The sequence below is a fragment of the Kryptolebias marmoratus genome, linkage group LG13 (assembly GCF_001649575.2).
Source record: "Kryptolebias marmoratus isolate JLee-2015 linkage group LG13, ASM164957v2, whole genome shotgun sequence".
NCBI classification, from domain to species: Eukaryota; Metazoa; Chordata; class Actinopteri; order Cyprinodontiformes; family Rivulidae; genus Kryptolebias; species Kryptolebias marmoratus.
The window spans coordinates 20,192,357-20,206,375 of NC_051442.1; the positions used below are offsets into that span (position 1 = coordinate 20,192,357).

At 40.5% G+C, this 14,019-nt stretch overlaps 1 protein-coding gene across 1 annotated transcript in view; it reads right to left on the reverse strand.

The window, feature by feature from the left end:
* Nucleotides 1-3,660: 3,660 nt before the first annotated feature.
* The window catches only part of srrm3 (serine/arginine repetitive matrix 3), a 109,315-nt gene continuing 98,956 nt past the window's right edge, over nucleotides 3,661-14,019 (reverse strand). Inside the window, exons 11-14 of the mRNA XM_017412595.3 lie at nucleotides 10,167-10,462; nucleotides 9,785-10,036; nucleotides 9,584-9,709; nucleotides 3,661-5,446 (exon numbers count right to left, since the gene is read on the reverse strand). Coding sequence (XP_017268084.1) covers nucleotides 5,176-5,446; nucleotides 9,584-9,709; nucleotides 9,785-10,036; nucleotides 10,167-10,462 — 945 coding nt within the window. The 3' untranslated portion in view covers nucleotides 3,661-5,175. The remainder of the gene's footprint in view (nucleotides 5,447-9,583; nucleotides 9,710-9,784; nucleotides 10,037-10,166; nucleotides 10,463-14,019) is intronic.

Here is a 14,019-nt window from a genome sequence, read left to right on the forward strand (position 1 = left end):
AATCTGAGAAAGGTTCCAGTCCGGTTCCAGACGCAGCAGACATTTAAGCGACACAAGAGCAAGGCACTGTGACTTGTGAGAGGAAATCAAGAACCACTGCGAACGCTGGAAGACATTTTGGAAACTCCCTTGCAAATGCTGTTCAGAATTTGTACAACAGTGAATTTGTACAACGCAGACAGGAAAGTAGACAGCTGTGTCTTTGTCTTTTCTGTCTTGTGCCAAGTGATTGTGAGGTGACCTTTTAGTTTCTGCAACATAAACACAAAGACCACCTCCTCAGTTGCTTTTTTTTTTTCTGCACCCGAGTATGATTAATGTTTACTTCTATACAGGCAAACTGCATCAAGGGGTAAAATGAACCAGAGTTTGATTTAGCTCAGATTTTTAAAGTGGGCACCAAATTACAACTGGGCATTACAGAAAGGAAGCTGATGCATTGGCACCCTTCAAAACGTATGAGCTATACTCAAACTGACCACCAGAGGGCGCTTGTTCATTTTGTATTCTCTGTGAAAGGCTTTTATCCATTTATTGTTGAGAAGAGATCTTTGAGGTTCCTTACCTCTGTACAGTGGCTTTGATTTTGGTGCATCTGATGCAAACCTGAACTTTATATATATATATATATATATATCCTATTTCAGAGCTTTGCTGTAGTGTTGAATTTTGGTTTAGAAATGGCTAATTCACCAACAGTTTATGGAACTATAAGGAGCATTTTGACATCACCTTTATATCTAAATTGGATAAGCAGTACATCAAAACTGAGTGTGAAAAGAGGAAGAAGAACACTTGTCAACTGATACTGTATATTTAAACGCATACAAGGGGTTTAAGTGTAAAAGATGCTTTAAAATATTTGTTGCAATGTTTTGCCTTTTTTTTACACGAGCTGGACAAGTCAAAATGCGAGTCATGAAACTAGTCCGTTGGGTTTCACTCTGCTGAAACGATGTGAGGAGGTGTTAGACAGGCGAGCTTCTGCCTACTGATGAAAACTGATGGCCAAGATAAACAGGAACAAGGTGAAAAGGAAATGGATTTTCTCCTTTTGATTTAATTCTTCTGTCTATTGAATTCCCGAAAGATTTGGCACCATTTTTGGTGAAACAAAATCAATCCCCCTGCAGGTTTGTGGTGCAGGTGCGAGGTGTTGCTGTCCGATATCTGTCTCTAAATTAGACCACAAGATTTCCATTAGTCCTGCTTCTGATACAGCCAAAGCACCCTTTTTTTATTGTGAGTGTATTTCTTTAGTAATATGGAACAACTACTTGGTGGTCTAGAAGCTTAGCATCAGCATTTGCTTGTCTAAGGGAGAGAAAAAAGGACACACTGTGCCAGTAAAACATCATAACTGCTCAAGATTAGAGAGAAAAAAAGAGCAACATGAGAGACTAGTTCCTTACTTGTTTGTTTTGTTTATTATCAGGTATAATAGTTTGTACAATACAAAGAATACCTTGAACAAAAGGAGCAATAATATACTTGGGATAAATTAACGTGTTTGCAGATATAGTAGTGGTGAAGTCTGGTTACAAGAACAACGCGACACTGTGGAATGAGACTGGACAAATAAAAAGGAAGACTTAAGTGATTGTATCGCCGACCTGTTTGCTGTCCTAATGGAGTTAGATACAGATCTTGTTCTTGTCTCTTGCTATGCTTTAAAACATCTTCTTTTGATGCTGGTAACAAGGGAACCTCTGAATGGAATTTGCTGTTATACAAGGGATCAAAGTACACAAGTAAAAATGTAGAGCAGAGAAAGACACAGTCAAGGGAAGAAGAAAGTCTGCCCTTTTTTCAATTCCAGGGTTTTATGTATCAGGAAATAACAGAAATGATGTTTACTAGGTTTTAAAATTATTCAAATCTAACATCAAGTGTACAATAATGTACAACATATTCCTCCATGTCATTAGTTTAACAAAAGTGAAGCCAAAATGGAAAAAAAAACTGTCCACTCCATGATCCAACAGCTTGCAGAACCTCCTTTAGCAGCAATAACATGTAGTGGTTTTCTGTAGGGTTTTATCGATCTTTCACATGGTTGTGGATAAAGCTTGGCCCATTTTTCTTTACACACATTAGTTTCTACACAACTCTCTTAATGTCCCACCACAGGCTGAGTTTTATCTGTCGGACAGATGGCCTCACATTTGACTATGACTTACTGACTGCACTGCTAAACGAACCTGAATCATCAACCTGCTAACTGAGGTCTGTAAAGTCAAAGGAGTTAGTCTTGAATTTTTTATTTTCTCTGATCATTGCACAATCTGACCTTGAGGTGAATTTGTTGGGAAGTTCTGCATTTCACATAATGTTTTCTACTTTCTACTAATAATCTTTCTCAGGGTAAAAATGAAGCATGCCAAATTGTTTAGAAATGACCTTTGTCCCTTCCCAGACTGATGGGCAGCAACAGGTGCTTTTTCTGAGGTCATTGCTGTTATCTTTCCTACTTGGCGTTGTGTTAACACACACCTGTACGCTCCAGACCTGGACTTAGTTTGTCCGCATTCAGCTTTTTCCATTTTTGGCTCTTTTAAACAAAAATATTGACATGGTGGAATCTGTTGTGTGTTTTTGTATACTAGAGGTCAGATTGGAATAATTTAAATGTCATATCAGTTTTAAGACATCCTGATATATAAAACCCCAGAACTGGAAAAAGGTGGACTTTCTATTTTCTGGTGACTGGAATGGACGAGCATCACAAAGTAAAATGTAACGGTGGGCTTCAGATCTGTAAATGTAGTCAGCGGTGAAGCTGTGGGCAAAGACTGAAATCCACCGGTTTTGATCAGTTCAATGTAAACACCCAGCAGTGACTCTACACGCTGCTCAAAAACACGATAAAACAAAAGTATAACCATCAGGATTTTAGTGTCAAACATGGACGTACAAAGCAGTTTTTAAATAAATAAATAAAAAATACACATCCATTGATCACTTCCTTAAAGCATAACCCATGTTGCCTTAAATTAAAACTAATAAATAAACAAATAAATTATAAATAGTAACATAAATACAGTTATTCATAAAGTGTTGAGGTCAAAACACGTACATGGAAAATTTTTGCAGTTTTCCAGCCCGAGTGCAGGCCACAATGGAGTTTCAGTAATTTTGCGCACACACACACACACACACACAGGGTTAGGTGAGTGGACTTCGTCATTCAGTTGGGGAATGGCGTATGTAGTACCCAGCCCCCACCCCCCACCCTACTAACCCTCCCCCTTCAGAGGCTTTCTGGCGCCCCCTTTTCATTTTTTCTCAGCCATTCCTCTCCGAGCAGCGAGTCTCTCAACATGTCATGCCAAACCAACCTGCTCAAACTAAATGAAATATACAGTGCATAGTTTACAAAGCCAGAACTTAGAGTTTACAACTATACAGACAAATCTATACAGTAACATTTTAACTGTTAAAAAAAAAAGTTGTTTGCTTTTGCTTCCTCATTTTTCTGCCAACTTCTCCTTTGTTCTTACTTTTGCTGATCACTGCGCTTTAATGAAATGTTAGTTTTTGTGGGTGAACAAGCACATAGTAACATAAAAAAAGATTGTAAAACTGTGCATGGAGTTGTTTTACTTCAATGGATCATACTTCTTTTATTGTCTTCTACTTGCCTTTTCTTTTTAGTATATATATATATATATATATATATATATATATATATATATATATATATTCATGTAGTACATCAGTAGCAGCTCCTGAGCATTAGTGGGGCAGACATTCGTTTCCTGAATTGCAAGTTGTACATTTTCTGTAGAAAAAGATAGGATATATGTTTTGCGGTTTTTTTGTGCACAAAGTTGTTGCAGGTCATGTCTCATGAAAACAGTCCAACTTAATAATAAAATCACAGAGATGGATGCCCCCTTCGGGCACACACATCCACCCAAAATGAGAAGATTTTTTATTTTAACTGCCTAAACAAAAAACTGACAGTACACAGCTTTCTGGGTTGGATTTCTAATTTGATTATAAGTAATAATTTTAAATGAATACTCCAAACTAACAAAGAAAAACATCTGTGAAATAATTTTAAAAACTATAAAACTGAAAAAGTGGTGCGTGTATATATATTAACCTTTTCTGCTTTAAAGCCCCAACCATTACATTCAGAAGCCACATAGTTAGATTACCCACAGATGGATCTTATTTAGGTGTAGATAGACACGGACAACAGGCTCACCATGTTGGAAAAAAATGTCCTGTTGTCTCTGTCTGTCTGGTCTGTCTGCTCCAAGCTACTGACTGATAATTTACCCCCTAATTTTAGTCTCACGGAGTTTTAAACAGAAAATCTCCACTGTTGGACACAGCAGGTTCAGTGCTCCATGCTATTCCTGCATTTCATAAGATAAAGTAAGATCCAGAGTTAGTAGTGATCGTATCAGTGAGCTAAAACCAGCAGACTGTGGTCCACGAGGGGGAATTATTTCTGCCCCAGGGAGACTCTATTGGAGCTGCCTGCAGTTTTTATCCCTGTCAACAGGAGATATGATAAATCTACTGACGAACACAGGCGCTGACCTGTCCTGCCCCATAATTAAAAAACTGGGATTGACTCACTAGAAACCATTTTAAATTCTATTTAAAATAGTCAAAATACTTGAAAAACACAGAACAAAACAATACACAGCAAGCTAAGTAATTAAGTAATTTACATTATTTATTAGGAGGAACTACTTTGTAGGGCAAATGCTTTTTAAAAACTGTTTTTAGGTAGGGTTATGCCCCACCTGCCCTTATGGACTGGCCGCGCCTGTAGTACTAGTTGCTAATCAACAGATTTTTGGTTTCCTTGTGGAAGATGAGGAAAAAAAGTGCTAACTTCAAGTGAGATTTGATCTTTGGACTGTACCAGTTGATTTTTGACTTGTGGAAACCAGTTTCTTTAAATACCTTGTCTATGTGAGATGATCAGTGACAACCAGTTCCACACTAATGCGCTAAATCAGAATACATTTCTCTTTGATTCAGGCTCAAAGCTGGAAACAGAATTATCCAGGGTGGAGGATTTTGGACCCTGGACTGGACAGCAGCGCAGCCACTGTTGAAGGTTTGTTGCAGGAACAAGATGACATTAGCTTCTCAGTGCAGTATTTGCTCATCTGTTTTTGTTTTCCTCGTCTCCTCCAGTGTTCGATGTGGTCAGAATCCTGGGCTGCCGTAGCTGCTGCGGCTGTAGTAACTGTGGTGGCTGCGGGAGCGGCTCTTGCTGCGGCTCCAGCTCCGGCTCTGACTGCGACTCCGGCTCCAGTTCCTGCTTCGGCTCCTACTCTGGCTCCGGCTCTTGCTTCTGCTGCGGCTGTAGCTGCTGTAGCTACTGTAGCTGCGGCTGCGGCTGGACCGTGACGGGCTGCTGTCGTAGCTCGAGGACGAAAGGCTGGGACGATAGTATGGGATCGGCCGCTTCCGTGCGCTGGTGAAGGGAACATCAGACAAAAACAGCAGTGAGCTGGTAGAATGTAGGAGATACTACATGTGTTATGATCAAGCTTTTATCTGGAACTTCCGGCGATGCTTTTAGACACATTATGCAGATCAACGTTGGGTTACAAAACGGTAGACTTACAATCAGTTCAGTATCTGAAAGAGAGCAGCTATGCTGGTTAAAGTAAACTGTTCACCCACACACGCACAAACACATACACACACTGCAGGAAAATGCATGTTGTTAGTTGAAGCTTGAGTTTGCCTTGTTAATAGCCACCGTGAAATTGCTTCCTGTAAGATAATTAGCTGTTAGCTTCCAACCCCCATTAAAAACCAACTGTGCTGCAGATAAATGCTATCAAGGTATTCCTGCTACTACAATCAACTTGGCCGCATTCCAGTTCTCAGAGTTAACCCTGTCTCTACGTGTAGTCCAACCCATTGGCCTTTAATTTGAAGTCACGAAGAGTACTAGTGAAAATATTCCATTCCGAGACGGGACAGTTCGTCTACAGAAGCGGATACAACATCAATATGCCAATGTATATCCTTCTACTTTAGTTATTTAGCTTGTAATTTAATTAATGTAGTATCTCAACGAATTGCAACTGTTGACCATGGAGTGTCCAAAATGTCTAGAAATGTTTGTGGTGATTCTCAATTTTCTTGCATGAGTCGTCAAAACTCTCAACCTTGTAGCTTGAATTTTTGAACACGTTCAAATTGTTTGTGCGACAAATATCTTAAAACAGTTAGAGTTGCAGCAGGCATCTTGAACCACGAAAAGCGGTATGAATGAATGAAAAAACAAAACAAAACAAAACAAAAAAACAGTGCCGATGTAAGTTTAAAGTTTAATTTGCACAGAGGCTTTTTAAAAATGTATGGATGATAGCAAAGTCGAATATTGTGACAAATAAAATAAAAAAGAAATATGCTTGAATAAACACTGACAGCAAAGAATACTCTTCTACAGTATAGAACTAAAAAAAAACACAAAAGTGTTTTGCTGTAAAGATGGCTTGTAGTTTGTTTTGTTGCAACCTGAAGTGTGAAATAAACTTCAGTGGAGTTTGAAAACAAAATATGTGTTTATGTCTGGTTGAACGATGTGTGTGCCCAGTTGATTTTTTTGTGGGGGGATTTTATTGTAATCCATACAATAATGGAGGGCCCAGAAGAAAATCTTTGGGAACCACTGCTTTACTGGAATGTAGAGCTACTGAGAGATCAAGCACATGATGGTATTACTTTTAATAACTTAATAATAATTACTATCAGTATCAGTATGAAAATAAATTTTGATTGTTCTTAGAGGAAATAATTTAATTGTGAGTTTTTTTTTCATTTGCAGCTTATATTGCAGTTGTTTCAAAAGTTCAAATTAAAGGGTTCCTACTTCAAGTTTTTGTTCTACTTTTACTTCACTAAAAGAACTGGGACACCCCTAACCCCCAGCACAAATTAAATGTGCGAAATATACGTGCAGGGCTAAGAAATAGAGGGAATAGGTGTACTGGAATTTGCCTCTCGTTTTCCCTGAAACGCTGTTGATGATACCACATTAGCTTTAATGTGTCAGATCTGACATTCTGCCATGAAAATCCATCACTTTTATAAATAGGGGGTATCAGTTAAAAGCAAACCTTGATAGCATTTTAACCTCTGCTGCTGTTTCAGCATTAGTGCGTAACCTCAGTAGGGTGCAGCTTCAGAGTTACTGTGAGTTTCAGAGATGAGATGAAGAAACAGAGAGAGGACAAAGGAAAAACAAAAACAGGAGGAGGCCAGGTTTACTCAGGGAAACTCTGATGGTTTGCTGTTCAGATGAGCTTCAGGTGTCAGATTAGCAGAGTCCTGCTGCACGGCAACTGTTACCGGGGTAACAAGCCTGCAGCAGCTGAGTTCAGCAGCATCCCAATATCTCGGCGCGAGGACCTTTAGGACTGGAGCAAAGGATAACAATTTACACTCATTTCTTTTATGTTTAACACTCCTGTGAGAGGGAAAAGAAGCAACACTGAAGCTCAGAGACACTGTCCACAGAGTGGGACTTAAACCCCCTACCTGTTTGAATATTGGATTTCAACAAAAAGGCTAAATCATGTTGATGTGATAAAAGATAAATAAAAAGACCTGAATGTACCCTTGGTGGAGAGGAACTGACATATGGTTTTTAAAACAAGCTTTTGATTTAAATATAACAGAGTCATAAATTAGATATTATCAATGCAACAGCAAATCAAGACATAAAAACTTCAAACAGACCAAATCCATCGAATAAATCCTTCACAGTTTTTATTATATTAAATGTTTGGATTCATTTGATGCTCTACTCACCACAACATGTATTCTAGTCTATTTTATGCTGTATGAAAGTATTTCATATCTTTGTTCTTTAAACTTTCTTTTATTGACATTTAATAATAAAATGGCAAAAAGAAAGCATTATTCACAATTTGATTTACAACTATTATACACTGCTCAAAAAAATAAAGAGAACACTCTAATAACACATCCTAGATCTGAATGAATGAAATATTCTCATTGAATACTTTGTTCTGTACAAAGTTGAATGTGCTGACAACAAAATCACACAAAAATCATCAATGGAAATCAAATTTATTAACCAACGGAGGCCTGGATTTGGAGTCACGTACACAATTAAAGTGGAAAAACACTACAGGCTGATCCAACTTTGATGTAATGTCCTTAAAACACGTCGCAATAAGGCTCAGTATTGTGTGTGGCCTGCACGTGTCTGTATGACCTCCCTACAATGCCTGGGCATGCTCCTGATGAGGTGGCGGATGATCTCCTGAGGGATATCCTCCCAGACCTGGACTAAAGCATCCGCCAACTCCACCAACTCCTGTGGTGCAACGTGACGTTGGTGGATGGAGCGAGACATGATGCCCCAGATGTGCTCAATCAGATTCAGGTCTGGAGAACAAGCAGGTCAGTCCATAGCTTCAATGCCTTCATCTTGCAGGAACTGCTGACACACTCCAGCCACATGAGGTCTAGCATTGTCCTGCATGAGTAACCCAGGGCCAACCGCACCAGGGGTCTGAGGAACTCATCTCGGTACCTTGGGCTGTGAGCACAACCCCCATCTGTGGATGTGGGCCCTCATATCATCCTCATGGAGTCCATTTCTAAACATTTTTGCAGACACATGCACATTTGTGGCCTGCTAGAGGTCATTTTGCAGGGCTCTGGCAGTGCTCCTCCTGTTCGTCCTTGCACAAAGGCGGAGGTAGTGGTCCTGATGCTAGGTTGTTGCCTTCCTATGGCCTCCTCCATGTCTCTTGGTGTACTGGCCTGTCTCCTGGTAGCGCCTCCAGCCTCTGGACACCACGCTGACAGACACACCAAATCTTCTTTCCACAGCTTGCGTTGATGTGCCATCCTGGATGAGCTGCACTACCTGAGCCACTTGTGTGGGTTGTTGAGTCTGTCTCATGCTACCACGAGTGTGAAAGCACCACCAACATTCAAAAGTGACCAAAACATCAGCCAGAAAGCATAGGTACTGAGAAATGGTCTAAGGTGCCCACCTGCAGAACCACTCCTTTATTGAGTGTCTTGCTAATTGCCAATAATTTCCACCTGTTGTCTATTCCATTTGCACAACAGCATGTGAAATTGGTTGCCAATCATTGTTGCTTCCTAAGTGGACAGTTTGCTTTCACAGAAGTTTGATTTACTTGGAGTTATGTTGTGTTGTTTAAGTGTTCCCTTTATTTTTTTGAGCAGTGTATTATAAAAAATAAAAATAATAATTTTTTTTTTTACTTGGAGACGTTTAAGTCAAGAGAAAGTTTTTTTAAGATCTCATATTGACTTGTTACATATTACCATGATGATAATTATAGTTAAAGATCTACAAAATACAAATAGCACAAACCTCTATGTGGTTGTTTAAAATGTGTGGATGGGTAAAAGTACACTTAGATGTGTGTTGTGGTGTTTTATTGGTAGAGATAAAATGGATATTTGTGAATACACAAATCCATTACTTAAACACTTATTTCTAAACATATAAAAGCTGAAAAAAAATACACTCCCTGAAACAAAATCATCAACAGCTTTCTGATTCTTGAGGGTAAAAGTAAAATACCTGGTAATCCTTCGAGCCTCCATGAAGCTGGGCGAGTCTCGTCTTCTCTTTCGTATGGGTGAGTAGCTGCGTGAGCGGCGGCGAGCTCGGCTGTCGGTGTCTGAGCGGTTAGCGCTGTCCCTCTCTCTGCGTGACACACAGACCACCGTCACGTGGCAGCAGAATAAATAGAAAAGGTGAAGCCTAATTGTGATGTCTCACCTGGACATGTTCTGTCTGCTGTGGGGGGATTTGACCTTGCCGGGGCCCTTGTCTCTGGAGGCCGAGCGTGAGGATGAGCGGCCGCTGCTCCAGGAGCTGCTGCGCTGGCGGAGGTTGGCTTTGCTCCGAGACTCTTTGTTCTTTCTTCCTGATGTGTGTGAATGGTGTCCTGGAGTCTCCGAGGGGCTCCTGTGATGTGCCTGACCCCGACTCGAGCGGTGGTGACGTTTGGATGCGTGGCCACCCTTTGACCTGGGGCAACGAGAAGGATAATGCGGCACATTTTCTAATGAATAATAATGAAAAGGCTGAAGTGGGAAGTTCCAACAGCGATAAAAAGCCTGATTCTGTCAGTCTATGGTGAGACTAGTGGAAGCCCTACTTTTTCTGGTGACGAGAGGTCCTCCCTCTCTGAGCGTGGTTCTGTTGGGAGTGGTTCGAGTCGCTGCTGTGAGTCGGGGAATGGGAGCTCCTCCGTTGGCCTCTCTGGCCCCCTCTCCTCCCCGACCTCTGCGTTAAGGAGCTCCCTACAGCCGTCGTCTTCCCATCCATGCTCCCAGCCTCTCCGGCTGTGCACATCAGTCCTGTCTGGGTCCTGCTGGGGGCACTGTGGAGCTTGTGGTCTCTCAGCAAAGTGGTCTGGATGCCTGCAGAGCTAGCATTCAGCAGATGCAGCTTCTGCAGAGAAATGATGACCAACAACGAAAAAAAAAACAAAAAAAACAAACAAACAAAAAAGAAATAGGACAAAAGCAGCATTAGAGTGTTTTCAGGTTGGTTATTAAGAGCTACGGTTTATTTGCCAAAAAAAGATAAACATCTAAAAGAAAAAGATCTAAGTTTTCTCCATATGGCTTATAGATAGTCCTCTATGGTGCAGCGCATGCAATACTTGGCATGCAAAACCATAATGAGTTGAAGAAATCAAAATCGCAAAAACAAACAAAGAACTAGGAAGAGCAGGAAAAGAGGGAAAAAAGAAACAAAAAGTGAATCAAATAAGTTTAAAGAGCAAAGGCAGAAAGTACAGAGCTACAAATTTTGTAGAGTAGAAAAGAGGACTTCTTCAGTTTTTTTTAAAGTAATGGCTAACAAAAATGAAACAAAACAGGAAGAAAAGACAACTTGACAAAACATCACAGAAATGGAAGGAACAAAATAAAGATCACAATTATTGAATCAGTTGAATCAGAAAACAAATTGACTGCTACTCAATTTTCTCTTTGTGGATTTTTTCCTGAGAACATTTGCTGAGATGTGAACAGCGACCCATTTGCTTTGTTTTAATTTTTTTATGGTTACTCTTGTTTAACTCCCTTCTGGTTAACATCCACTTACCAATAAAGTGGTATTCCCTCCTTTAGTAGGTAAGGTATGAAGAAAAGGGAAAAGTGGGGCAACATAAGTGCATCATTAGATTCACAAAATGCAAGAGAAAAAGACACAAAACCCTTCCCTGCCAGTGAGTCATGAGACAATGCATGGAAATCAAGAGGAAAAAAAAAACTCAAAGCAAAGAGGAGAAACCACAATGTGCAGGGTGTCCCTCATACAGGGAATAAATCCTCCAGACCCAGCCATCTTACTGAACATCACAGAGCAACTGGCTGCTGAGCGTTCAGGACATTTTCTTTCACTCTTTTACCCTCCATGACCTGACCAGGCACTATACTGCCTGTCACGACTGTGCGGTAACTACCTCTGAAACTGTGCTCATTGGAACAATTACTCTTCATACAACAACAGAAGTCTTCTTTATGTCATGTCCTGGGTGCTGCCTTCACTGAGATATTCCGGGTTTAAAATACTTTTATTTACAATCACAAGAGTCAGTCACTCGCGACTTGGGTTCCTTTCACACTGGATGATGACCCACGTCCTGTTTGAATGTGGTTGAACTTGCGGCAAATTTGAAAAACCTCCTTCAGTGAGAAGGCAATCACGATGCTGCTATGCTTTTAGTACTCGCCAAATAGGTTTTTCCTGCTATTTTCTTCATTCCTGAAAAGCTCTACTGCACCCTCATCACACCCTATGCGTCAGCAGCATGTTGCCACAATGATACTACCAGGCCTACAACCTGTTCTGGCATGAGACTCTTGGACTGTGTCAGGATTCAGTTACATGCAGTTACAAGCTAGCGCAACAATTGTGCCTTTTGTATCACGTCTGCGTAAGTTGTTTCCTTATCACAATCTGCAGAGGTTTCTTAGTCTCCACCATCAGTTTCTGACTTGCTGTGGAGGAGGAAAGACCTTTGGCAGCTTTAGAGGATTTAGGTGAAGGAGTTTTTTTGCGCAGAACTGTGACCACATCCACCCTTCTTCCTTCCTCGTCAGCAGGCCTGACCATGTTCAGAGCAAGCGCTTCGTGTTTTGTGACCAAGAGGTGAATAAAGGACGGCCGAGTATGGCACGTGTTCATTGGTGCATGAAGAATTTGGATTGGTCACTGCAGCTGCAAGGTAAGAGCGTTGTGCAGTTGTACTGGTTTTGGTGAGAGCAGCAGCGGAACGCAATGATTGTAGTTTCCAAAATGCCAAGAGCGTTGTAATATCTTACTTGGTGTGTTGTGTGGGTGTGATGGGGTCGTAGCCTAAGCACAAGGCCAGCGTGGCCGGTCCTGCTTAAGATTCCTGATGACCAAACATACCAGTGTGTGTGGGCCCCACATCACAGATAAACCACCACAACCTCGCTACGGAAGTTTTGTGTAAGCTCAAAACCCTCCACAATGTATCTCACATTATGGGAAGTTCACTGAATTCTGGAAGTTCACTGAATTCAGGAAGTTTACTGAATTATTAAAACAGGCCTGTAAAACTTTCAAGACTGAGGTCATCATCCAGTGTGCAGCGGGCCTCAACAACAAAACAATAAATATATGAAGATCTTTTGGGACGCTAAAAATCTACTTTTAGAATAAAAAAAATACACCAAATGACCATGACCTTGGTTTTATTAAAACCAAAACAAATCATTGTTTTACAGGGTAAGGCAGGCATCTTTATTGCTCCCAATTTTATCACATCCATTAAAAAGACCAAAACCAGCATTTTATCCTAACAGACTTCATGACCACTGGGCACATAATATAAACATAAACATAAGTAATAAGAAAAACCTCACATACTCTTTCTGCATTTGTGTGTTATATAAGTGTGTCAAAAGGCTCCACCTTTCCCTGGTGACCCTGAACAGGAAATAGCAGGTACAGAAAATCATTCAATCGATTATTACAATAAAGAAAGTTTCTTTTTTGAACCATTTGGGGGCCATTTACTGATGCTAAAAAATGTCTTATTAAATATATTTTAAACTTTTTCATTGTACGTTCTAAGCCCAGTGATTTAGAACAAATCAGTCTGAACTTGAGTCTTTAGGACTTATCATGCTAATAAACATGGCAGCAGAGTCTGGATGTGAAGAACCGTTGGATTTAATCCTTAGGTCTGAGGTACATTTTAGGCTGAGAGCAGAACAGAAGCACTGACAGACAAATGTGGAAGATTTGGTCTTTTCAGTGGATTTTCTATGGCAAGAGGAACAATTATAATGATGTTGGCAATATTCTTTAAACTGTGTATTTTAGTTTAGAAATAAAAATAAATAAATAAATAAATGAAATCTAGGTTAGGGATTTACACTCACTCAAAAAAAAGTTAAGCACAACCAACAGAGTGGTGGAAATAAAATGAAACTTCATATACTGAAGCATCGTGTGGCTACTGCAATGACTCCAATATCACATAACAAAGTAGGGCGTATGATCACTCTGCTGGTCCCATACTGTAGGGTGTCACACCCCCTTGGGCTCGGATACCAAAGGTGATTTGGAGTAGGTCAGACATGCAGCTATTGTATCCTCTCCTGAAGCACGTCTGCCCACAGATGGTGGAACTAGTCCTTTAGATCTGGCTGGTTGGCACTGAGTTAGATTTGAGTTCCAAGGTGATCCCACACATGTTATATTGGAGAAAGATCAGGGGACCTGGCTATACAGTAGGGCCTCAACATTACAGAGAGAGTCTATAGATGCATGTGCTCTGTGTGATCAGATGTCTCCTTGAAAGACTGTACCAGAGTGCTGCATGAGGGGTAAGACATGCAGAAACAGGATGTCACTGATGTAGTACTGTGCCATCAGTACAGTACTTGAATCACTACAGATAACCTGCAGTCATACCTTATGTCTCCACACTCTGTGATGAGTAACAAAGGTGCATCTCTCCACAA